Source organism: Phycodurus eques, chromosome 5 (genome assembly GCF_024500275.1).
Source record: "Phycodurus eques isolate BA_2022a chromosome 5, UOR_Pequ_1.1, whole genome shotgun sequence".
Taxonomy (NCBI): Eukaryota; Metazoa; Chordata; class Actinopteri; order Syngnathiformes; family Syngnathidae; genus Phycodurus; species Phycodurus eques.
Window position 1 is genome coordinate 21,476,320 of NC_084529.1, and position 25,185 is coordinate 21,501,504.

Genomic DNA, 25,185 nt, shown 5'->3' on the forward strand with positions numbered 1-25,185 from the left:
GTTTGCCTAGGACATATTGTTTATATGAATATAAATACTGTATTTATATTTCAAATGATGTCAGTTTTTTGGATCACCCTGTATGTCAATTGCATACACAATTTAATATTACCAAGGAGATGCTAAGGTAAGGGGGAGCTTTGAGTAGTTTAACTGTATTGCACAGTGGTAACTTGATTTATGAGTTTAGTTTGTTAGAAGATAATGTAAAAAATAAACTGCCTTGAAAAAGTGTAATTAATGTACATATACTGAAGTTTTCATGTGTTGGATGTGTGCCCTTAAGGCAGGAATGTCAAACTCATTTTTGTCTCAGGCCACATTGTAGTTATGATTTCCCTTAGAGGGCTGTTAGAACAGTGAAATGTTTTGGTGTTATCACCAAATTATATCATTACCATTACACAACAAATTGAGGAATAACTAGTTTTGAAATCAGAAGACAAGGATAATAGTTTGTTCAAGTATTGTTTAAGTTACTGTAGAACAGGGGTGTCAGACTCATTTTTGTCACGGGCCACATCGCAGTTATGACTTCCCTCGGAGGGCTGCTACGACTGTGGACCCATATAAATGAAAGATGACCTCATATACTGAAATCAGAAGCCTATAAAAACATGTTTTTTCAACTATTACATTTCTTTTCAAAGGGGGATTGTTAACAAAAAAAATGCTTGCAAATATCTCAATGGTATTACACAAGAAAGCAATTAGCGATTTTGATTTGCTTTCACGGGCCACATAAAATGATGTGGAGGGCCGGATTTGGCCCCCTGGGCCACCAGTTTGACACATGTGCTGTAGAAGAAGGGTTTGGTAACAGAAAAATGCAATATCTCAACATTATTGTTTATTATTATGACAATTTGAAATTTTGTACAGATTTTAGCAAAAATCACGGAAGTTGACGAGCATGATTTGCTTTCTCGGGCCACATAAAATGATGTGGCGGGCCGCACCTGGCCCCCGGGCCTTGAGTTTGACACCTATGCCTTAAGGGCTCAGTGAGTGACATCAGTTCTCATTTTGTATTTGTTTGACAGTCAGTAAACAGCCGATACTGCATTGCCGCCTGTGGCGCCCCTTATGAGAGCATCACAGTACCTTCATTGCTCCATTTTTTTCCCCTCTTCACTGGAGCACTGCCGTATCTGACCCTCGCTTGTAACTCAAATTTTGGCTTGTGACAAAAGAGTAAAAAAAATTAAGAACACTCATGAATTGGGGCATTTGTACAACAAGGTACCAATGTAGTTGAATGCAATTTTTGTTTACACTTACAGTATATGAGAGTGCAGAATGTGACTTTAAAACATTGCCTGTGCAGTTAACACTGGTATTTTCTATGGGAAATTTTGAAATTGGAACAACTTGGAAGTCAACCAGCGCCCCGGAATGGATTGTGTTCGACTCTGGAGGTTCTGCTGCATTTAAAGGCGGGAAAATAGAGCACCGGGAGAAATGCAAGGAGTCGTAATTTGCCGTAACTCACCACTAAATAAATCAGTGTCATTGTAAAAAGCTTCCATTGTTTCATTGATCGCGTCCACTGAAACACAACAAAACAAGTATTCAAACAAGCGAGCACGTGAAAAGAAAAAAATAAGGCAGTGGAGCAGAGATGAGAAATGATCATGCTATGGCGAATAATAGCGGGCGTTGTTGCACTGTACTTCCGACAATGAATTTTCAGTCGAAGGACCGGCTTCTGGCGTCTCCGAGGACGGAGTCGGAGATAGGAAACATTACTTCCCTCCTAAGCCGCCGTCTAACAGTCGAGCATCCCGCTTCCAGTATGTGCCCACGTAAAGAGGATTACCCACTTACGGTTGAGGACTTTGACGGCGATGGGCTGCTTCTGCTGGATGGTCTGCGTGTGTGGGAAGCGGGCGTAGCAGATGTAGTCGCTCCTGGAGTCCTCGTGTAGCACGTTGGAGAAGTAAAGGTCTCCGTTCAACGACTGGGACACCCTATTGCTCTGGGGCAACCTCTGGAAAGTCTGACGTGGAGACAAAATGGAATCGAGGTAAGATCTTTCATCCATCTATTTTCGACAGCGATGCAACTGAACGAGACTGAACTGGACATTCGCAAACAAATTTAGTTTACTGTAATTTCTTGTGTATAACTGCCCATTCCCCCCCCCCCCCCTAAAAAAGTGTCAATAGTGCGCATTATACATAGTTATAGGGGCAAATGGAAAAAAAAAAAAAACGTTCACATTTTATAAATGCCATCGAGTGTTTATCAAAACGCTGTACACTTTTCATTCCAAAATGCTACTGCCACTTAGTGGTTATAAAAAAAAGTGTAGCCTACACTTCCATTCCAATATGACAAGGGTACATATGACTGCATATATGTACAGTTGTGCTCATAAGTTCACATACCCTGGAAGAATTTGTGAAATATTGTTTTTTTTTTAAATATGACTGATGACTGAACAAGAACCATCATTAATTTGTTTGTGGTTATGTTTTGTTTAATAATAACGCTTTTCTGAAATGCTTGACCGTTTAATTTGAATCCCATTAAAATAAAATTAAATGTGTTTCACCTGGTCCTTTATGTTTTCTTTAAAGAATTGTACCCATCTTACAAATTCTGCCTCGGTAATCAAATACTAAACACAACTGTGTGTTTTCTAATTTACTAAATACAAGTAGGATGTAAATTTCAAAATAAGAACAAGTAAATTAAAAAAGGATTACGTGTTCAAATAAAGTGCTTAACTTCGGAATACTTCTTTGAAAAAAACTAAGAGAATACAGATAATACTTCATGTTTTGATCATATGGGCAGAAGCAAAAATGTAAAAATGCATTACACATAGGTAGAGGGGTTTTCCAGAATTTTCACATCAACTTTGGGGGTGCATATTATACACGAGAAATTACGGTAGTTTATTTGTGTATTTGTGTGTGTGTGTGTGTGTGTTTGTGTGGGTGTGTGTAAATGTTTACTGTTGTCCATCCAGAAGACAATGGGCGGAGGAAAGCCAGCGGGGGGTCGACATGGCAACACCAAGGACACGCCCTCCTGAATGACGATTGGCTTGATCTTCTCTTTGGACCACAAAGGTGACCCTGGATTGGTTAAAGCCACAAAGCCATTAGATAAGTCGAAAAAAAGATTCATACTATACATGAAATGTGTTTGGCTAAAAGGGGTGATGAGGTGAGGTGAAGTAATTATACAGTGGGGGAAATCATTATTTGATCTCCTGCTGAATTTGTAAAATGATTTACAAAGAAATTAACAGCCTCCAATTTTTATGGTTGGGTATTAGTCGAACATTACAACCCCAATTCCAATGAAGTTGGGACGTTGTGTTAAACATAAATAAAAACAGAATACAATGATTTGTAACAGGTGAACAAGCTAATTGGGAACAGGTGGGTGACATGATTGGGTATAAAAGGCGCTTCCCTGAATTGCTCAGTCATTCACAAGCAAAGATGGGGTGAGGTTCACCTCGTTGTGAACAAGTGCATGAGAAAATAGTGTAACAGTTTAAGGACAATGTTCCTCAATGTACAATTGCAATGAATTTAGGGATTTCATCATCTACGGTCCATAATATCATCAAAACGTTGGGCGAATCTGGAGAAATCACTGAATGTAAGCAGCAAGGCTGAAAACCAACATTGAATGCCCGTGACCTGCGATCCCTCAGGCGGCACTGCATCAAAAACCAACTCAGGAACACTTCAGAAAACCAATGTCAGTAAATACAGTTCGGCGCTACATCCGTAAGTACAACTTGAAACTCTACTATGCAAAGCTAAAGCCATTTATCAACAACTGAGCTCATCTAAGATGGACTGATGCAAAGTGGAAACGTGTTCTGTGGTCCGAAGAGTCCACATTTCAAATTGGTTTTGGAAATTGTGGACGTCGTGTCCTCCGGGCCAAAGAGGAAAAGAACCATCTGGACTGTTATGGACGCCAAGTTCAAAAGCCACCATCTGTGATGGTATGGGGCTGTGTTAGTGCCAATGGCATGTGTAACTTACACATCTGTGAAGGCACCATTAATGCTGAAAGGTAATACAGGTTTTGGAGTAACATATGCTGCCATCCAAGCAACGTCTTCTTCATGGATGCCCCTGCTTATTTCAGCAAGACAATGCCAAACCACATTCTGTACGTGTTACAACAGCGTGGCTTCGTAGTAAAATACCTTTTCTTTTAACAACATTCAATAAACCTTTGGAACATCCCACAGGTGAACAGGCTAATTGGGAACAGGTGGATGCCATGATTGGGTATAAAAGGTAAGTTAATGATTATTTGCTAAAAACAAAGTTTATCAGTTTGAACATTAAATATATTGTCTTTGTAGTGTATTCAATTAAATATAGGTTGAACATGATTTGCAAATCATTGTATTCTGTTTTTATTTATGTTTAAACTTCATTGGAATTGGGGTTGTCGTTGGAGAAATCCAAAAAGGGAAATTCCAGCTAGCGTTTCATGCCGCCTTCTCCATGCAAAACTTTACCTTGCAGGAACACCCTTAAGATGATAAACTCAACTTAGTTTTTTATGGAAAAGAAAAGATACATGCAGTAAGAGGATGAAATAAAAAAAGAAAACATGGACAGAGAGCACTGAGATACTTACTGGGCTGCCGCACCACGATGTCATTGGAGACGGCGGTCCCATGTTTGTTCCTTGCCGTGCACTGGTACGCGCCCTCATAGTGCTCCGCCCGCTCCCGGCTGATGTCCACCACCAGCGTCCCCGAGTGGGCCCGCATGTGCACGTTGGGGTGCTGCTCCAGGTCAAAGTGGGTTCCGTTTCTTGTCCAGGAAAAACTTAGGAGCCACATAAACAGCAGGCGAACAGCTGATGATTATATAGTATAATTATCTTATAATTTTTTTTCACTGGTTTAATCGCATTGGACATGGATTTTTTACATTTTGTAAGGTATTTCATAGATATAAACATGCATGTGCACACTAAAATAGTGAAAAGAGTTTTTTTGGAAATTCTGGATTATTATTATTATTAACTTTTCTGTGTAAAGTATATTTTAATTTTACTGTTTTTGAAACTGTTATTATTATTATTATTATTATTAGTAGTAGTAGTAGTAGTAGTAGTACTGTTCTATTAATTACATAACATAACTAAAAAATAAATATCGGATATTTTCTGTGTACAGCATAATTCTGTTTTAGTATTTTTAGAACAATTATTCATTAATAATTAGTTTTTATAATTCCTTGTGTTATTATTCATATTTACAGTATAATGCTGCTAAAAAGAAATAGTGGACCTTAGCTGTGTACTTGCAAATTACAACCACAATCATATGAAAAATTGTGTTAAATTAATACCTCTCAAAGTGTCAATAAACTAAAATCATTATTACATGTTTTTGGGCTACAGTTCATGTATTGTATCTCATATGTACCAATAATGTTGAGCCTAACAAATATATACTATTTTATTTGATGATATTTTTGTGATATTTATTTTCTTCGAGTTGACCTGGTCAGTTCACCTTCTAATTTGCAGGAGGTATCGTATGTACTACTAGAAAGTATGAATTTAAATACTGTTGAAAGTAGAAAAGTAAACACACGCACGCACACGCACACAGACGAGAGAAGGACTGCTCCTTACCTTGGATGAGGCTTCCCTTTGGCCTCACAATGGATGACAATGTTCTCCCGGGGGTCGATGATGTAATCCTTGGGGGATTGGTGAGTAATGGTGGGGGGCTGTGGCACTAAAAGCGACCAGAGAGCAAGACACAAGAGATGATGTTCGACCTTGACCTTCACTGCAAGGAGGAGTGTTTAACCACACTGACACACTCAATAAAAGCTCTCTCGGTTAACCACCTGCACAATAGCAACAAAAAAAAAATGTGGCATGCGGGACACAATTTATTTGATTTTACCGGTGCCGGGACACAAAGCTTGTAAGCTCATGCCAACGGCTGCATGTCTTTTGCAACAGAACCCAAAACAATCATGCAACACGCTATGTTTCCACTGCAAATCACACAACAATCGTGGTATCAAATGAAAAGAATCCTCCAAGCACAACAACAACAAAACAGCTTCTTTGTGGACGTCACACTTGCTTTGGACTTACATTTTTCCAGAACTTTCCCCCAAAAGAATCAGCACAAGTCACAATAAAGAGAACCATACATTAGTGTGGAAACGATGGCTCTTACGCAACCAATGGAATACTCTAGCTACAAAAAAAATAATGTCATCAAACTGCTGATCTGGAAGGCTGACTCATAGGAATATCTATTTTTGCTAGCATCACTATTATATATTTTTTCATATCAGGTGGTGCTAATTGCTTTGTTTAATTCATTAATTCATATCTATTAAATCAACTAATATGTAAACTAAAAATACTGTAATATATTATTTGATGAAATTGCAGCTCTAAGACACTACACAACTTCATAATAATAAATATGATTATTCTCATCTTTAAAAATCAACTAAGTTAATGGATGCTGTACATACTACATATAATTGCAATCATAATGTTACATTGGCTGTGGAATTAATATGATGAGGATGATGACTACTGTCGAACTAAGTTTGGGTTCTGTTATAAACCAAGTAACTGCAGGTTTACTAAAACGCTTGAAAAAAAAATGTAATAAAATTTGAGTATAAAGTAGAATATTGAAAAATATATGTTACTATGGACATTTACAAAAAATATTGGTGGTTAAGTTGCACTTTGCAATTGACCCAAGAACATTTTTCGTGCGTCAAAGAAACAAACATCACAGCAGAGTTATATTTCATATTGCTTCATAACATTTCCCCCAAAAAAGGATATTTCTTCCACTATTATGAGCCAAAATATTATGTACATAGTAATTATCAGTTTGTATATAAACATGTTAAAATGTTCTAGATTGACAGTGAATATGTTATTTTTTTGTTTTGTTTTATTGTTTTTTAAAATCATATTTCGGTCTTCGTACTGTATATTTGAGTATATATTTTATGTGTGATATAATTTTTTTTGTGGCTGGTCCTGTTAGTTGAGACTTGACAAGGGCTTGTGCTGCATGTTTTGTTTTGTTGTCTTACGGTCTAGCGGGACGTCCAGTGTGCTGACGAGGGGTCCCAGTAACACCGCCCCTACCACCAGCAGCAGCAGCGGCAGAGAGTGTGGCTCGCCCATCCTCCTTTCCATCATCAGCGTGCGACACCGAGGTCTGCCACCAAATAGCCCCGCCTCCCGCTGCTCAGTCACGTGGTCGAGGGGACACGTGCGTGCTGACTCACACTACAAGGATGGAAAGACAAATAAATAAATACATTTTACAAAATTGAACATTAGAGGGAGAGAATGAGAGCGAAAAAGACTCATCTCTGCAACAGTGGACACAGATCAATGGTCATGCATTGCAGATAATGGAGTGCTGTAGGAGGATGCCAACATGAGCTTTCTTTGCTACGTTGGTCCGCAAGCCATCACTCCTCTGAGCCATATTGATCACACACAAACGCACACACCCACACCCACACACATCAACAGATGGCATATTGGAATGAAAGTGTACAGCGTTTTCATAACCTCTAGATGGCGGCATACATTTATAAAATGTGAAAGTTTTTTCCCTCATACCTATGTATAATGCGCGCTATTGACGTTTGACCATTTTTTGGGGAAAGAAATGCGCATTATACATGAGAAATTACGGTACCATAAAGTACCTTCATACGGCTGACGTGGCTCATGTTCCACCTTCCCGGAAGTTATGTCAGGCTGGTAAAGTGCTATCGGTCTGGTAGTATTTTCTCGATACATTTTCTCGAGTCTGAATAACAGTACTGAGAAACAGTATCAGCTCTAGTTTGTACCCTGCTTTATCAAAGATTTCACTCACGTATATGCCAACAAAGGGTAGTGTTTTCTTTGCAAAGTGGCACATTGCAAGCTACTGGTCTGGCATCTAAATTACAATATTTCAATCATTTTTGCAAGTATGTCTGAACAGGGAATTTGTTTTTTCCAAAACCTTTGTTGTGAAACGCTAATGTTTATGTAATCACTGTCCACACCAAAACGCGACCCAACGTTCACAGGCATAACAAGCAATTATTCAAACCGATACCGTCGGTATAATTTCTTATTTGCATAGCTTGTGAAGCTTGAAAACTGAAATTGGGAGTCATATTCCGGCATGCTTTTATCTTTCTGTAAAAGCGATTGGCACGGAACGGAAAAGTCATTCTGAGGGCAGACTTTCTCATTTCTCTAATCGCAACAGCACACATTGAACTTTATGGTAGACTAAAAGAAGAAATAAAAATTGGCCTGTCAGACACAGCAGCACTGGGGCAGGTCTGATGGCGGTGGGCGGGATTTTCATTTTGTACGAGAGGTCCTGACAGCCAAACAAGTTGGCCCCCGTCCCGACCCTCCTTTGGGGGACCGACTTGTTTGTTCGCGCTGCCCTTGGGTCATGATTGAGATGAAGTAGTCTGAAGCCCCCTGGCTTCCTTCAAACACTCTCTCAGGAGATTGTGTGCATCTGGGTAAGAGCCAATCACACGGCTGTGTAGTATCACATACTGTTGTAGCGTATATGGGGTTACATAAAATGTACTTAATTTGGAAAAAGACACGAAGGAAGGTAATCGCCTGCGTTCACTTCCGGCTTAGTCCGATTTACGCTTTAACGTTAAAATCAAACTAATTTGTCTCATAAAGGGGCGCCACGTCCCTTTTTAGATGTATAAAACTTGCTACATTAATTAGTTCTCGACAACAAGAAGTCTTTTGTTGAACCCAAACACACACAAATGATACAGGTAGTGCATTTTTATAGAAAATTTTGTGAAACCTAACATGGGAATCTATAAGGGAACAATACATAAAAAACAAAACAAATGACAGACGAACATTGGCAAAGGAGACTGACTTGTGATATGAGGGTGGAAGGAGCGTGTAGTGACAATACAGAGAGCTGGTGGTTCCTGTTCTCGTTAATTTAAACCCAGATATGCAATAATCTGTACTTTTAGTTGACCACAAATTGGATTTACATGCGTGGACCACAATTTAGGGAGGCGGGTCGATCTCCCGAATGTTTGGCCGTACGGTCCGGACGGGGGACAGGTGGATTTGGCGGGAAAGGAAGAAGGGGAAAAAAAAGAGCAGGAAAACAAAAAGTTCGCAGACAGGACGGCCGGAGCCCATATGTTGCTGTTCGCAAGACGTTCGGAGCGGACGTGTGCTGCCAGCTTCCTTCCCCACGGAGTTCGCCCAAGCACCCAAAAAGGGTAGATCGGAGCGCTGGCAGGGTGCCCAGCGGCGGGTAAGGGTCCGATGTGTCCTCGTCACCTCGTGGTGCGAGTTGGGGCGTCCTGGCTGAGCCAGTCTTGGGCAAGTTGGTTGAATGAGAGCCCCCAACAAAGGGGGCTCCGGCCTTTATGGCCAGCCGCCAAGGGGGTGGTCCCCAACTCCCCCTTTCTCCCCCACCTCTGGGACCAAAAGGGAAGATGGACGGCCTCTGAATGTTACTTTTAAAATTTTGGGATTATGTTGTGGTTTAAAAACAGTGGGATAAAATATTAATTATTGGATTTGGATTTAACGATACCATTTTCCAGCCTTGCATTGTCATGCGCACATCCTCTTTAATCCCTGTAACAAATGTTTCAATTGCATGTGGTTGTTGAGAACACAGTAATATTTGCAATGTGGCATTTGTGTTGTGTGGGCTAAAACATTTCATCCGGTTCAGTTGGCAAACAGGTTTGACATCAGACATTCAAATTTGCTGAAATACAATCACTAGTGGCGCTATTGCGATGGTAACACTGGTGGCGTTCATGCAAAGTTCTTAAAATATTATATAACATTCAAGTCCAGTGAAGATTGTGATTAGTTAATCCGGGGTTGCAGTAGCTTTCTACTACCTGTTGGTGTCGCTAGTGCTCCATCCATTGTTCCAGACCGGAGGAACAAATGTCACTGAAAACAGCGGGAAAGAGAAGTCTTTGCTGGTGAGACTCTTCACGCTAGCTGGGGGTGGAAGTTAATTAATTTAGCGTCCGGGTGAGAAACCAGTGTCTGTGTCTCAGCTTTATGTATGTTGTGTTATGTGTTGAGATTATCAGAGAACACCACACAAAACACGACCACAACTGTTAAATGTGTGGGGTCTTCTTTTAAGATTTTGAAAATCCTTGTGTGTACCAGGACTAACATGCATGTTTTTGGAATGTGGGAGAAAGCAGATGTATCCGCATAAAACTCACACAAGCACTTTGAATTCAAACCCTGAACTTAACCGATACTTCACCATGCTTCCTTAATTTCCTCTGCTGTGTGGACTGCATGCAAAGAGAAATGTTAGACGTCACGGGAAAAATTATTAAACCACTCTTGTTTCTTCAAGTGTTTTGCTCATTTTTAATGCCTGTTACAACTAAAGGTAGATTTGTTTGGGCAAATTATGACAACAAAAAAAGCTCATAATCGTTTAAGGGCTGATATTTAGCCATTTTCCTTGGTTTTATTGATTGTAACCAAAATCACTGGGAATGCAATTAAGCTTTAGCTTGTCAGAAACGACAAAGTATAATGGAATCAGTTTATTTTATTCTTTAGGTAATATACATTTAGTGGTACCAGGCATTAAAATTAACAAGGCATTGAAAAAAAACTAAGTGGTATTATAATTTTTTCCATGACTACAGTTGACTTTTGAGGCATGTCTTCCCAGAAAATTAGGGTTGAACTGCTTTTGTTGAATTGTCCACTGTAAAGGAGAAATCAGCCATGCACTCTAAAATCGCCACCAGTAATACTAGCAATGATAAAATAAATAAATAAATAAAAAGGGAGGGCGGCACGGTGGGCGACTGGTTAGAGCGTCTGCCTCACAGTTCTGAGGACCAGGGTTCAATCCCCAGCCCAGCCTGTGTGGAGTTTGCATGTTCTCCCCGTGCCAGCGTGGGTTTTCTCCGGGCACTCCGGTTTCCTCCCACATCCCCAAAACATGCCTGGTAGGTTGATTAGAGACTCTAAATTGCCCGTAGGTGTGAATGTGAGTGCAAATGGTTGTTTGTTTAAATGTGCCCTGCGATTGGCTGGCAACCAGTTCAGGGTGTACCCCGCCTCCTGCCAGATGATAGCTGGGATAGGCTCCAGCACACCCGCGACCCTAGTGAGGAGAAGCGGCTCAGAAAATGGATGGATGGAAATAAAAAGGGGGGGCTTATTAGGAATAAAAGTGTTAATTATAAATGTGGAGGTAAAGCCTTGCATGGAGATTCTTATCTGGAAAGCTTCCAGGGCGGATTCATTACACAATTTAATGAGCTGAGGAGGCTCCACTCTTGCCGTCGCCATACCGTGTGTGTGTGTGCGTGTGCGTGTGAGTGTGTGTGTGCGTGCGTGCTACGCGTGAGCACACTATAATTATCCCTGTGAGCTGCGGTGATACGGGGCCCAACCACTCGCATCCCCTCACTCAGCAGGATCTCAGCGGTGCTCTCAAGATGAGGAACCAAACGCTCACAAGAAAAAAAACAATGAGAAGTATAAATAATGTACACACTTTCCTGTATTTAATTCTAAGCCCCATGATAATGTCGAGGGGCAGGAACCTCTCACGTCTTCATGGTAAAACTGCAAGTTCAAATTTGGTGAGAACTCTACATGATGTGAAAACAGATGGTGGAAAAGCAGAAAAGTCAATAACGCTAACAACTCAGTTTAGAGTGTTCTGCCAAAAGCCGTCAGACGGCCGATAACATCAGGGAGGAAATCTTTCCACTGGCAGGCCAATCTTTTTTTATTCCCCCACCGCCAAACAAAGAGATGAATCAAATGTGTTGCTGATTCATATCTACAGATCAGCACATCATTCAGAACTTGCACAGCGCTTCGTTTTTTTCGTCTGTGTCTCATTAAAGAGAATGCTCTTTTAACAAAGTCAGAGGATTTCCATACAAAAAGCATTGCTGTGTAATTTTAAAAATACATATATTTAATATATATATAGACAATAAACACAGACACAGTATATATATATATATATATATAAATATACACACATCTATGTACACACAAATACCTACAGTATATACCGTAAGCACATACTGTACATACACACACGCAGTATATGTGTATATTTACACACGAGCTAGCTAGTAAGTGAATGTTTTAATGTATTGCTATTACAGTGTTTAACTTGTTGTACAAGTTAATAATAACATTTGATGATGCATCCGTTTGACTCGGGAACAGATTATTTCTACTAACCTATTTTTTTCCAATGGGAAATCCATTCACTTTCCAACTAAACAGTTGCATGAACCCCCACCCTCTACTCACTATCGACAATGTGCACATTATTATTATTTTTTTTTAAATAAAACGATGCAATCTTTAAATAGGCTCTTTATTTAATGGAGCACAAAGGGAGATAGCAATAATAATAAAAACAAAAATTAAAAAGAGCCTGGGAGGAAACCAAGTTCAGTGTGCACACCTGCTGTGACAATTGGATGTCAACGCTGGAATGCAGAACTAGAAAACCTAGTTAGAAAAAAAGCCTTTGCAACAATGAGGCCATCACCTAAAGTAGATTTGGAGTCAAAGGGAATTTTGATGGTAAATGGCAGAATCTTCTGGCGGGAAATGACATAAGAAAGCCGAAAAGACTGGAATAAGTTGCGCTATTCATGTATTATTATAGAAACTATTCATGACATATTCAAAGTATTATAAAGTATTTGCTTGTTACTTTTTCAAAATTATTCATATCCCTGCTCTTCTTGGACGATTCTGAACAAATAACCATTTGCACTATACTATTTCTATCGGATGAAGGCTTGAAACTAACACTTTTTTTCCAGGCTGATACCAGCACAAGTATTCACTTGTGAGTACTCACCAATACTGATATACCGAGTATCGTTAACACTAGTACTTCTAAGACAAAAGTTATATTAAATGTGAACAAAGACTTTTTTTTTCCTTCTGACGTACATGATGATTCGCTGTTGTGTCAAACTGCCGCAGTGTAGCGCCAACTACTGGCGAGGAGGACTTCAGTATTAAGTAGTACCTTAAGTATCGTTGACTGCTATCGGCAGCTTTCACGACTACCTAATAACTTGAAATAAGGCGGTATCGGCCCGATATGATACCTGGTATCGGTACTCGCCCGGTACTTGTTACTTTTTCGTTGAAACCCTAACAAAGCTTGAAAACCTAATTTAATATTGCTAATTCTGGATTAAAACCCTAACAGGCTTGAAACCTACATTTCAAACCTTAACTGTGTGTTGAACCCCTACTTTGAAACACCAACAATGGCTTGAAATCCTAATTTGGAACCTGAATGCAGACTCAAAACCCTGCTTTTAAACAGTGATTTAAAAGCCTAAAAAACTTGAAACCTTAATTTTAAAAGTTAACTATGTGTTGAAACCCTAATGTAAAACCCTAACCCAGAATCAAAACGCTGATTTGAAACCTAAACTGTGGCTTGAATGGATTTAAGACCCTATGCCTTGTTTAAAACCCTAACATAAAACGCTAATTTGACACCCAAGCCCTTGCTTGATACCTTAATATCGATTTGAGACCCTACTTTAAAATGCTAACTGTGGATTTAAACCATGTGTTTAAACCCTCCTTTGAAACCCTAACCATGACTTGAACTCCCAATTTTCAACCTTAACCCTGACTTGAAACCCTAACCCTTGTTTGAAATATCAACCCAGACTTGAATCGTTTTGGACATGGAACTTTTTGCTGCTCCCTTCTTATACTAGGCTACCATTTCACCAAATAACAACACACTTAAACTCAAATTTAGCCACAGTAAGAATAATGTTGGCCTACCTATGTGTTTTGTACGTGTGCAAGTGGCTTCCAACGAAAGTCCAAACAAAATGTGAGCATATTCCAGTATGACTCATAATATGAACGCCTATGATTAGAATTTATCAATATCTAATGTAATGCAAAGTAGACAACATTGCTTCTGTCATAGAACATTTGATCGGAGAAAACAACATTGAATCATCAAAGACTCCATTGTCATTTCCCATTATGTTTTCCCACCTTACAATACACAACCTAATTGAGGTGCGTGAGGTCCATATTGACAGAGATGCACATTTCAACGTGGCCACAAAAGGTGAGGGTCGGGATTGGTGTGCTGGAAGCTGAATCGAAACGTGTAGCTGTGTGAATGAATAGTAGGCAGTATGTGTGGATTTAATCCACGCTGCCTTTGTCCGGGCAGCGCAAGGCTGACGGAACGCTCGCGCTCTTGCCGGTGTGATAATGAATGCAAATGATTGTGAAGCTGAGCAGTCATAATCAAGTCTAGCGGAGGCTCGGGGGTTACAGCTCACTGATTGGCTTCCTGGGTGCTCATCGCGACGTGCCATTTTAACAGCTACGATGCAAGGCATGAAGGGGGGTTGATTTAAAGAGGTCACGGGATAGCAGAATATACGGAGATAGCACACGGCAAACTGTATTCTAGTGGATGAGAATACGACGTATGGGTCATTTTAGAATTGGAGGACAATTTAGACATCTACATTTTTTTCAAGAACAACCATTTATTTGATATTTTTTGTTTTCAAGATAAGCAGGGAATTAAACATCATATGATTTTATTCGTCAAACTCAACCATCAATGGTAACCTTTTAATGAGATATTCTATATTCAAGCACCTAAAAAAAATATGCAGTGGTGTCTTGAGTTTAATGAGTTAGTTCCATGACCACGCTTGTAACTCAATACGTTCTTACTTTAAATCATCTTTCCCCACTGAAATGAATGGAAGTGCTATTAATCTGTTCCGGCCTCTCCCAAAACATTTTTGTAATGTGTTCTTTTTTTTTTTTTTTTTTAAATAAGAAAAATATCACTCTAAAACATTGTACTTAAAATGTAAAATTACAAAAATATACAATAATCACATACCGGTAATTAAATACAATGTCAAGAATTCAATGATTTTGCCACATTTACTTAATTTCTAAGGACAATGGGCTGCTCTTTCCAGTGTGTGTTCCTTGGCCAACTGGGGGCAGTATAATACAGACACAGATATATATTAATGAGATGGTCACAATTGTTCAGTAAGCCACAGTATTAGTATTATATTAGTCATTCTTTGCAGAGAATAAACAATATTTGCCTGTGTGTATTTTTATATGATCTGTTTACATGTGTTGCTCCACCACTTGTGTTCAAATGTCCATTATTTGTTACCTCATTTTTGGTGTTTCCCATTATGTGTTAGCATGGAGCCACTGCGACATTGCTAAAGCAAAGCTTTGTGGTTGTTTGAAATACAGAAGGTGGAGTGGCAATAAACACCTCGAAGCCTCTTTTTTGAAAAATAATCCGCTATTTGCTAAAGTGCTGAGTTGAGTTGAGTTAGTTCACTGCCAGCATACAGCGCTCAAATCTCAAAATGCTTTCTCACGAGTCAAAGCAAAAAGTTATCTGAACGATGGCTCGTATTTCGAAAAACTGTATAAATAAACATATACATCATATATAGCTGTATAATTCCTTTACAATTAAATTATGTTAAATATTATTTTAATATGAACTGATTTTAGTATTACTTCAGTTACCATAACAGAGTTGCATAAAAATCCACCAATTCTGGAATGAGCCGTATAGCCACCGTGTGACTTTGACAAATGCCTCTCCCAGCCCCCCTGTCGGTGACACAATGGAAATCTCACAGTGCGCCTACGCCACAATCTTCTCATTAGCTTTCATAATTGCGGGGTGGTATGCAAATAATTGGTGCGGTTACCATATGAATCGGGGGTCCCGTTGTTGGGGCCACCACCTTTCATCCGCACTGTACAATGCCAGAAGATCGAGTGGGCGCTTTAATTCATCGCATCTGTGGTGAATATGTTGTTTGAGACTTTTTAATGAAGAGATTCAAAAGGAATTAACTGTGACAAAGCTCAACTATGTCAAATAGAGTGGATATAGAAAGGGAACTAGAACGCGGGCCAAAAGCTTTGCTTCTGTCAGAACATAGAATTTGTTCCACAGTTCCAAAGGGTCTGTTGGTGTAAGTACATGCTTGGTGTAACCTATGAACTGTTTCAAACAGCATAGTATTTTGACTTTTGTGTCATTCCCTTTCAAATCATGCCGATCTCAGGCCAACTGTTTACATGTGATGTGCAATGTCTTTTTGTGGCTTTTTTGTTTTGTTTTTTTACATGGCGTTCCTCATTCATACACTTTATAACATACTGTACATATACAGTACATACTCTGTTTAACTGTGAGGTGCCCAACTTGTCTGACTTCCAACATATTGGCATTTCTCTCCCCCATAATTGACGTGACAAGCAGAGTTTCACGGCCTAATATTTATCTTCTACTCTAAAGCTGTGCTGATCGCCAATCCAAAGCGACACTACGATCTTCAGGGATCTGTTTTACAACCTGAATTTTACAGGCAAGCTGAGCAAGATCCTCTTCTATGCCTACCAGTTGAAAAACGTACTTGACAAATATACACGTTGGTGGAAGTAAACAATTGGATTCCAGTTGTGAATATACAGTAAAGAAATCCACAGGAGTGCATGTTAAAAAGTAAATTTTTCACAAAATGTGCCCTTTAAAAACATATTGAAGAGAACCACAACATGAGAAAGGCATTCAACTATAAAGTTTATTTCTGTAGGTTTGACTGTAGTATAAAGCGGATTATGTCCTTCAAGCGGTCCATTACAAGGAATTACAGGACCCCCTGGTGCTCCTCTATTTGACATCCTTAAATTGTCCATCAAAATAACAGGACAGTTTTGACCTGTTTCTGGCATTGATTAGTTTCTTAACATATTCACTGCCATTGACGGCTTTAGAAGTCAAATATCCATGTTAACGGGGAAGGCTGGCAGTAAATGAGTTAAATAACAATTTACTCTTGGTGCTAGTGGGCATCTGCTACTGTGGGTCCAGCAATTAGTTTGCTCTTGAGAGTCATTGGCATTCTCAAAGCTTGTTCCCCATACGTGCCAAAACACTCCGGGATTCGGTTTGCCTTCTATGGCACCCCGGACAATAATTGCCGCATCTACTTTTTGGAGGCGGCCGATGCTCTTTAGCATGCAGATTGACACAACATCAGTTGGATGGGACGGCGGCGTGAAGGCGCAAATCCCTGCCTGTTAGAGCAAAGTGGAACTGAACGGCGTTTCACTTTAATCTCATCGCGTCAGAACCTCGGAACAGAAGTACTTCTCCTACGAGGTTCCCTGCGCAAAATCGGCAGCAATGTGAAAGCCCTCTCACATCATCTTGTGACGATGGCCCGTAAAATGCTTCATAATGCATTAAAGTTGTGAGTCAGTAATGTGGCAAAGTGACACTGAAGCACTTGGCTTGGGAAGTGGCTCATATTGCTAATACATAAATGAAATGACCTGAAAGGTTTATATGTATATATATAAAAAAAGGTTCATTGCAATGAGATCATGAATGGGAACTGTGGGGCATTACTTTTTTTTTTATTAGCTATAAATATGCATCAGTACTACTTTTTCTTTCAAAAAGTCCAGCATCGACGACGGATATTATGGATTGGTTGATTGTGCTTGGTCTCAAAGTTCCCCGACATCAAATGACGCATTTTAGCACAGGGGGGGGGGGAAGTAATCAACATAAAACCAATTTGCGGTGAGGAGACGAGCAAATCCTCTGAGGCGGGAAGCGGAGAGGGCGTCAATGCATGCACAAAATCACAGACTAATAATGTAAAAACACTAATGCAGCCCTATGGGTGGCACAAGTCAGTGCAAACTGTAGGCCGGTCCCAAGCCCAGATAAATGCAGAGGGTTGCGTCAGGAAGGGCATCTGGCTTAAAACCTCGCCAAACAAATATGAGCGTTCATCCAAATAATTCCATACCGGATCGGTCGTGGCCCGGGTTAACAACGTCCCCCACCGGCGCCGTCAACCTGCGGGGCGCCGTTGGAAATTCAGCTACTGTGGGTCGAAGTCAAAGAAGAAGAGGAGGTGGAAAGTGGGTTCTTCGGCAGAAAGAGAAGAGGAAAACACAGAGCCTAGAACTGAATGTGGGGACTTTGAATGTTGGGACTATGACAGGAAAATCTCGGGAGTTGGTTGACATGATGATGAGGAGAAAGGTTGATATATTGTGTGTCCAGGAGACCAGGTGGAAAGGCAGTAAGGCTAGAAGTTTAGGGGCAGGGTTTAAATTATTTTACCATGGTGTCGATGGGAAGAGAAATGGAGTCGGGGTTATTTTAAAAGAAGAGTTGGCTAAGAATGTCTTGGAGGTGAAAAGAGTATCAGATCGAGTGATGAGGCTGAAATTTGAAATTGAGGGTGTTATGTGTAATGTGATTGGTGGCTATGCCCCACAGGTAGGATGTGACCTAGAGGTGAAAGAGAAATTCTGGAAGGAGCTAGATGATGTAGTTCTTAGCATCCCAGACAGAGAGAGAGTCGTAATTGGTGCAGATTGTAATGGACATGTTGGTGAAGGTAATAGGGGTGATGAAGAAGTGATGGGTAAATACGGCATCCAGGAAAGGAACTTGGAGGGACAGATGGTGGTAGACTTTGCAACAAGGATGCAAATGGCTGTAGTGAACACTTTTTTCCAGAAGAGGCACGAACATAGGGTGACCTACAAGAGCGGAGGTAGAAGCACACAGGTGGATTACATTTTGTGCAGACGATGTAATCTGAAGGAGGTTACCAACTGTAAGGTAGTGGTAGGGGAGAGTGTGGCTAGACAGCATAGGATGGTGGTGTGTAAGATGACTCTGGTGGTGGGGAGGAAAATTAGGAAGACAAAGGCAGAGAAGAGAACCATGTGGTGGAAGCTGAGACAGGACGAGTGTTGTGCAGCTTTTCGGGAAGAGGTGATACAGGCTCTCGGTGGACGGCAGGAGCTTCCAGAAGACTGGACCACTGCAGCCAAGGTGATCAGAGAAGCAGGCAGGAGAGTACTTGGTGTATCTTCTGGCAGGAAATGAGAGAAGGAGACTTGGTGGTGGAACCTCACAGTACAGGAAATCATACAAGGAAAGAGGTTAGCTAAGAAGAAGTGGGACACTGAGAGGACCGAGGAGAGGCGAAAGGAATACATTGAGATGCGACACAGGGCAAAGGTAGAGGTGGCAAAGGCAAAACAAGAGGCATATGATGACATGTATGGCAGGTTGGACACTAAAGAAGGAGAAAAGGATCTATACAGGCTGGCCAGACAGAGGGCTAGAGATGGGAAGGATGTGCAGCAGGTTAGGGTGATTAAGGATAGAGATGGAAATATGTTGACTGGTGCCAGCAGTGTGCTTGCTAGATGGAAAGAATACTTCGAGGAGTTGATGAATGAGGAAAATGATAGAGAAGGGAGAGTAGAAGAGGTAAGTGTGGTGGACCAGGAAGTGGCAATGATTAGTAAGGGGGAAGTTAGAAAGGCATTAAAGAGGATGAAAAATGGAAAGGCAGTTGGTCCTGATGACATTCCTGTGGAGGTATGGAAGCATCTAGGAGAGGTGGCTGTGAAGTTTTTGACCAGCTTGTTCAATAGAATTCTAGTGCGTGAGAAGATGCCTGAGGAATGGAGGAAAAGTGTACTGGTGCCCATTTTTAAGAACAAAGGTGATGTGCAGAGCTGTGGCAACTATAGAGGAATAAAGTTGATGAGCCACACAATGAAGTTATGGGAAAAAGTAGTGGAGGATAGACTCAGGACAGAAGTGAGTATTTGCGAGCAACAGTATGGTTTCATGCCTAGAAAGAGTACCACAGATGCATTATTTGCCTTGAGGATGTTGATGGAAAAGTACAGAGAAGGTCAGAAGGAGCTACATTGTGTCTTTGTAGATCTAGAGAAAGCCTATGACAGAGTACCCAGAGAAGAACTGTGGTACTGCATGCGGAAGTCTGGAGTGGCAGAGAAGTATGTTAGAATAATACAGGACATGTACGAGGGCAGCAGAACAGCGGTGAGGTGTGCTGTAGGTGTGACAGAAGAATTTAAGGTGGACGTGGGACTGCATCAGGGATCAGCCCTGAGCCCCTTCCTTTTTGCAGTGGTGATGGATAGGCTGACAGATGAGGTTAGACTGGAATCCCCGTGGACCATGATGTTTGCAGATGACATTGTGATCTGCAGTGAAAGCAGGGAGCAGCTGGAGGAACAGTTAGAGAGATGGAGGCATGCACTGGAAAGAAGAGGAATGAAGATTAGCCGAAGTAAAACAGAATATATGTGCATGAATGAGAGGGCTGGTGGGGGAAGAATGAGGCTACAGGGAGAAGCGATAGCAAGGGTGGAGGACTTTAAATACTTGGGGTCAACCGTCCAGAGCAATGGTGAGTGTGGTCAGGAAGTGAAGAAACGGGTCAAAGCAGGTTGGAACGGGTGGAGGAAGGTGTCAGGTGTGTTATGTGACAGAAGAGTCTCTGCTAGGATGAAGGGCAAAGTTTATAAAACAGTAGTGAGGCCAGCCATGATGTACGGATTAGAGACAGTGGCACTGAAGAGACAACAGGAAGCAGAGCTGGAGGTGGCGGAAATGAAGATGTTGAGGTTCGCTCTTGGAGTGACCAGGTTGGATAAAATTAGAAATGAGCTCATCAGAGGGACAGCCAAGGTTCGATGTTTTGGAGACAAAGTTAGAGAGCGCAGACTTCAATGGTTTGGACACGTCCAGAGGAGAAATAGTGAGTATATTGGAAGAAGGATGATGAGGATGGAGCTGCCAGGCAAGAGAGCTCGAGGAAGACCAAAGAGAAGGTTGATGGATGTCGTGAGGGAAGACATGATGGCAGTTGGTGTTCGAGAGGAGGATGCAGGAGATAGGCTTACATGGAAAAGGATGACGCGCTGTGGCGACCCCTAACGGGACAAGCCGAAAGGAAAAGAAGAAGAAGAAGAATGTAAAAACACTACCTCTGTTTCAACCTCACAGTCTCACAGTTCAGGTAAATATATAACTAAAAAGTCGGGACAGCTCCGTTCAACTTGCACTGGTACGGTTTGGAAACAGTCATTAGTGTGACAACCCTGTAATCCAACATAACATTAACCTGCTCGAATGGAAGGGGTGAGGGCTGTAACGATGGAATCTTTTTAGAATCCATTATCTTAAAGATAATATTTTTTTGTACTTCTAACATGCATTTCATTCTCATTTATGAGGGTTGGACGTCTACCCTTGAACTGCATATGTTGGTACAGAGTGTATGGTATAAATTTGGTGTACAGAATTTGAGACAGCTAAAGGCTAAATGATTAGCAATCACAATTAGCATTAGCGTGCTAGCGATGATCATTTTAGGTAAAAAAAGGAAAAAAAATGCAAACTACCATTCAGCTTACTCATACTGATCATGTTATATGTACATTACACAACTAATAGTGTTTTAAAAATCACTTACAGATCCTCCTCTGTAGTTTCCCCCCCCGCCCCCAAAGTTTATCAGTGGCCCAACACTGCGTCCATCTGCAATAAATGTCAGAGTGAAACATTTGTTCCGGTGGCACTGGCAAGGTTCTGGGTGGAGTTTTTTTTTCCCCCCCTTCTTTTTTTTGGGTGTCGGCAGAGCTTCGAAGCAGAAATTCTGCGCCGACCTATTTTTGAAGTCGATTAAGCAGAGTTATTGGATATTTAGTACCCTTCCACTATTGCCTTTTTTCCACTGCATATACATGTCACCGTAAAAAAAAACACGTCTGTCCTAGTAATCCGAGCAACAGAAAAGTCAATTAATTAGCCAGTCCCTCAATGATCATCTTAACTGTGTCTGAATTTCAACCACGTCTATTTTTGAAACAATTTACGCGTTAAAACATAAGTTACAGCCGGTTTTAGGTCTCCATTCCAAGCAATTTACCTCACGTAACTTCTTCGACTGACAAGGGACACATGCAAACTTCAGCGCTAGAGAAGAAGGTTAAAATCATCAATCAAGACGTTTACCCTGTATTGTAATTGTGGACGTAAGAAGGGAACTGTAGTTGTAGTTTTGAGAGAGAAAAAAAATATTGTCTTACAGTTCCGAGAAGCAAGTCACATGATATGAGAAGAAAGTCAAAATGTAATGTGAAGCAATGTTTCTGAGAAAAAAAAGTTACTTCCAAGTTATGAGAATTCAGAAAACCATTTTATTAGATCCAGATCCCTCGCTTGGTACGTTAAAAAAAAAAAAATGAATGGAGCCGGCAGGTTCCTTGCAAACATCCACACTTTCCCTTTAATTCTCACCAGCATCCTCTCTCTTTAGCAAACTGATTCTTCCTTAACTCTTAATCTATCTTTTTATGGTTTAAGAAATGTGATCAAGTACAATATATTGTATATACAGCATCGAACGTCTATACAGGCTCGCTGTTCAGGGTGTCCATATATCCAATCGGTATTTGGGATGGACATCACATTCCATCTGAGTAGCCTCCTCTTCCCGCGATGCAGGAGCCAATCATGTTGAAGCGGGGCGGGTCTTGCTGAGAAAGGCCGTGGGATTTCCAAGAATGTCTGTGAAATGGGCCCCTCCCTTTCCGGGTTTCCGCAATTGTAATTTGTTTCATCTTTTTGAAAAAGCTTTTCTACTTTTGTTTTTGTGTTTCCTGAAATGTTAAAGTGTTTCGTCTTTTGTTTTTGTGTTTTTTGAAATGTTAAAGTGTTATGTGTTTTTATTTTTGTGTGTTTCCTGAAATATTAAAGTGTTTCATGTTTTGGTTTTGTGTTTTCTGAAATGTTAAAGTGTTTCACAATTTGTTATATTGTTTTGCACTTCCAGGGCACCGTAAGACCCTCATGGTCCTCTCGTTTGAATTAATATGTTCAATGCGCCATGAATTTTGCAGTTGGATGCAGCTACTTGTGGAGAAAAAAACCACCACACCGAACAGAGAGAAGTAGAGTACCAATGGGTTATTTTGGGACACCTTTTTATTAACTGAAATGCGTACCATATTGACCATGTCCAAACACAGGTGTTCTTCATCCACTCAGTGTGTCAAGATGCTAATAAAGTCACGCCAAACCCCAGGAGGAAAAGAAAAAAGAAAAAAGAAAAAAAAACGAGAGGCCCAGACGTATTTGTCATCTCCTTGGTAACCTTGAGGAGAAACTGTACGCCGGACATCTGCAAACTCTCAAACCTCATCTGAGCTCAACAAAAGAGGTGTGATTACTGCTCTCAGTTTGCTACCAATTCCCAACCGGAAGGCTTAGTCAACGAGATGGGAGCCAATATGTTGAGTTTACTCTGAGCTTAGCGGCGGAAGAAAACCTAGTCAATAAAAGGTCAAGATGCACCAACAACTGTGCTGTTTTTGAAGCAAATGAGCTCCCGCGTGGGTGCGTGTCCACCCGGCTCCAGTCTGAGTTAACAATGAATGCAATACAGTGTGCTTCTAGGAACACAACAGGGTGTTTCCAGCAAACACTCGGCTCCAGAGCCAATTTGAATAGTGCTGATATACAGTAAGTAGAAGCGGGCGGCTACGGGTCATTTGCAGCTCACCGCTGCTTTGTGTGTGGCTAAAATCTGCCGACAGCATCAGATATGGTGAACACACTGGAACAATCTGTTACAGCCAGCCAGTTAGAGGCAACATGTAATTTGGCCGGTGGGAAAGCAAGCGAGTCGGTGTGTTATTGAGCACTACATCTTATCACGATTATAGTGACCAAAATTAACACGGTTATCGTAATTTTCACAAAATTACTAAAAGAAATATGTTGAGGCTATGCTAATGGGGGTGGCACAACTAAATAGGCACAGAAAGCAATATTGCTCCAAAAGGTATGAAAAATATAGCAAAATGCAAGAATATTCAACAAAAAAATGCAGGAATATTAGGGGAAAAAAATATAGGATTAGGACTGGAAGACCATAAAATAAAAATTAAAAAAAACATTCAAAAAATACACATAATAATAGGAAACAAGAAACAATTTTTGAACAACTACAAACAAATGTAGCAAAAACCTGCAAATATTTGGACAAAAAAAATACACAAATACTTGATGAAAATATTTTTTAGAAATGTGAGGAAAACATTCTGGGAAAAAAATTTATGAAAAATACAAAAGCATCATGATAAAAATACAAAAATTTGACATAAAAGAAAAATAAGACATAAGAAGAAAAAAGAAAGACACAAATAACAGCACAAATACTGAAATATTACAATGTAATCAATTAAATTTCTATCAAAAAGACACAAACATGAGAAAAAAGAAATACTACAAAGATAAATAAATAAAAAGAAAAAAAATATTTTAAAACAATGAAATTAGGAAAAAAATCTAAATATTTGACAAAAATACACAAATATCTAAAAGGACAAATACAGTAAATACAAGAAAATGACCAAAAAAATATTAGGTTAAAAAGAAAATTTAAAAATTGTTTAAAAAATAATACCAAATATTGGGCAAAAACACCACTATTGTAAACAAGGGATATATTCGATGAAATACACAATAATTACAGCATGAAATATTTTTATTTTTTTTAAATGTTACATAATGCCCGCCTGTTTGATTTGGCCGGTGGGAAAGCGAACGAGCCAGAGAGAAAATCTTGGGCAGGTGGGGCAAGGTCTAGTGTTATTGAGCGCTCCATTCTCAGAGTACCAACACAATGGCCCTCCTTCCATTCCACCTGTGTCTCTGAAAGGTCAGCCCAGAGGAGGGTCCTCCCATACCTCCCACCTAGCCTAAAGCTACAGTTCCCACTCCACAATCAGCCCTACAGCCAGGAAACTCAATCAAAGAGACCTCTCAAAACCCGGCATTGTCTCCTAAAGGCTTTCCCCACATCGTGGCTGCTCTTACATGTAACACTGGAACAGGAGATGCTCATTACTGCCCGTCCCCAGCTCCCCTTTTTCTCTTTTTATGGGGCTTACAGAATAATCCAACCGGGACAATGAGAGCACGGTTATGTAAAAGGAGAGAAAAGTAAGAACATGGAACAAGAGGAACTCATTTGCAGGAGTGAGGTGTTCGAGATGTGACCAGAAGCCGTCACCTGGAGAGTCTTTAATGACATCTCCCCTCGTTCCCTGCCTAACATGCAGCAGTTATTGACTGATGGGCACACCACAGAACAATGTGCATGAATGTCACCACAATCCATTAACACATAAAGAAAGCAC

The 25,185-nt window shown here is 40.4% G+C and overlaps 1 protein-coding gene across 1 annotated transcript in view; it reads right to left on the reverse strand.

Annotated features, from left to right (window-relative positions):
* The window catches only part of LOC133403269 (neuronal cell adhesion molecule-like), a 64,793-nt gene that overhangs the window by 25,139 nt on the left and 14,469 nt on the right, over positions 1–25,185 (reverse strand). The window contains exons 2-7 of the mRNA XM_061678032.1: positions 7,089–7,287; positions 5,638–5,743; positions 4,627–4,820; positions 2,963–3,086; positions 1,828–1,997; positions 1,493–1,549 (exon numbers count right to left, since the gene is read on the reverse strand). Coding sequence (XP_061534016.1) covers positions 1,493–1,549; positions 1,828–1,997; positions 2,963–3,086; positions 4,627–4,820; positions 5,638–5,743; positions 7,089–7,287 — 850 coding nt within the window. The remainder of the gene's footprint in view (positions 1–1,492; positions 1,550–1,827; positions 1,998–2,962; positions 3,087–4,626; positions 4,821–5,637; positions 5,744–7,088; positions 7,288–25,185) is intronic.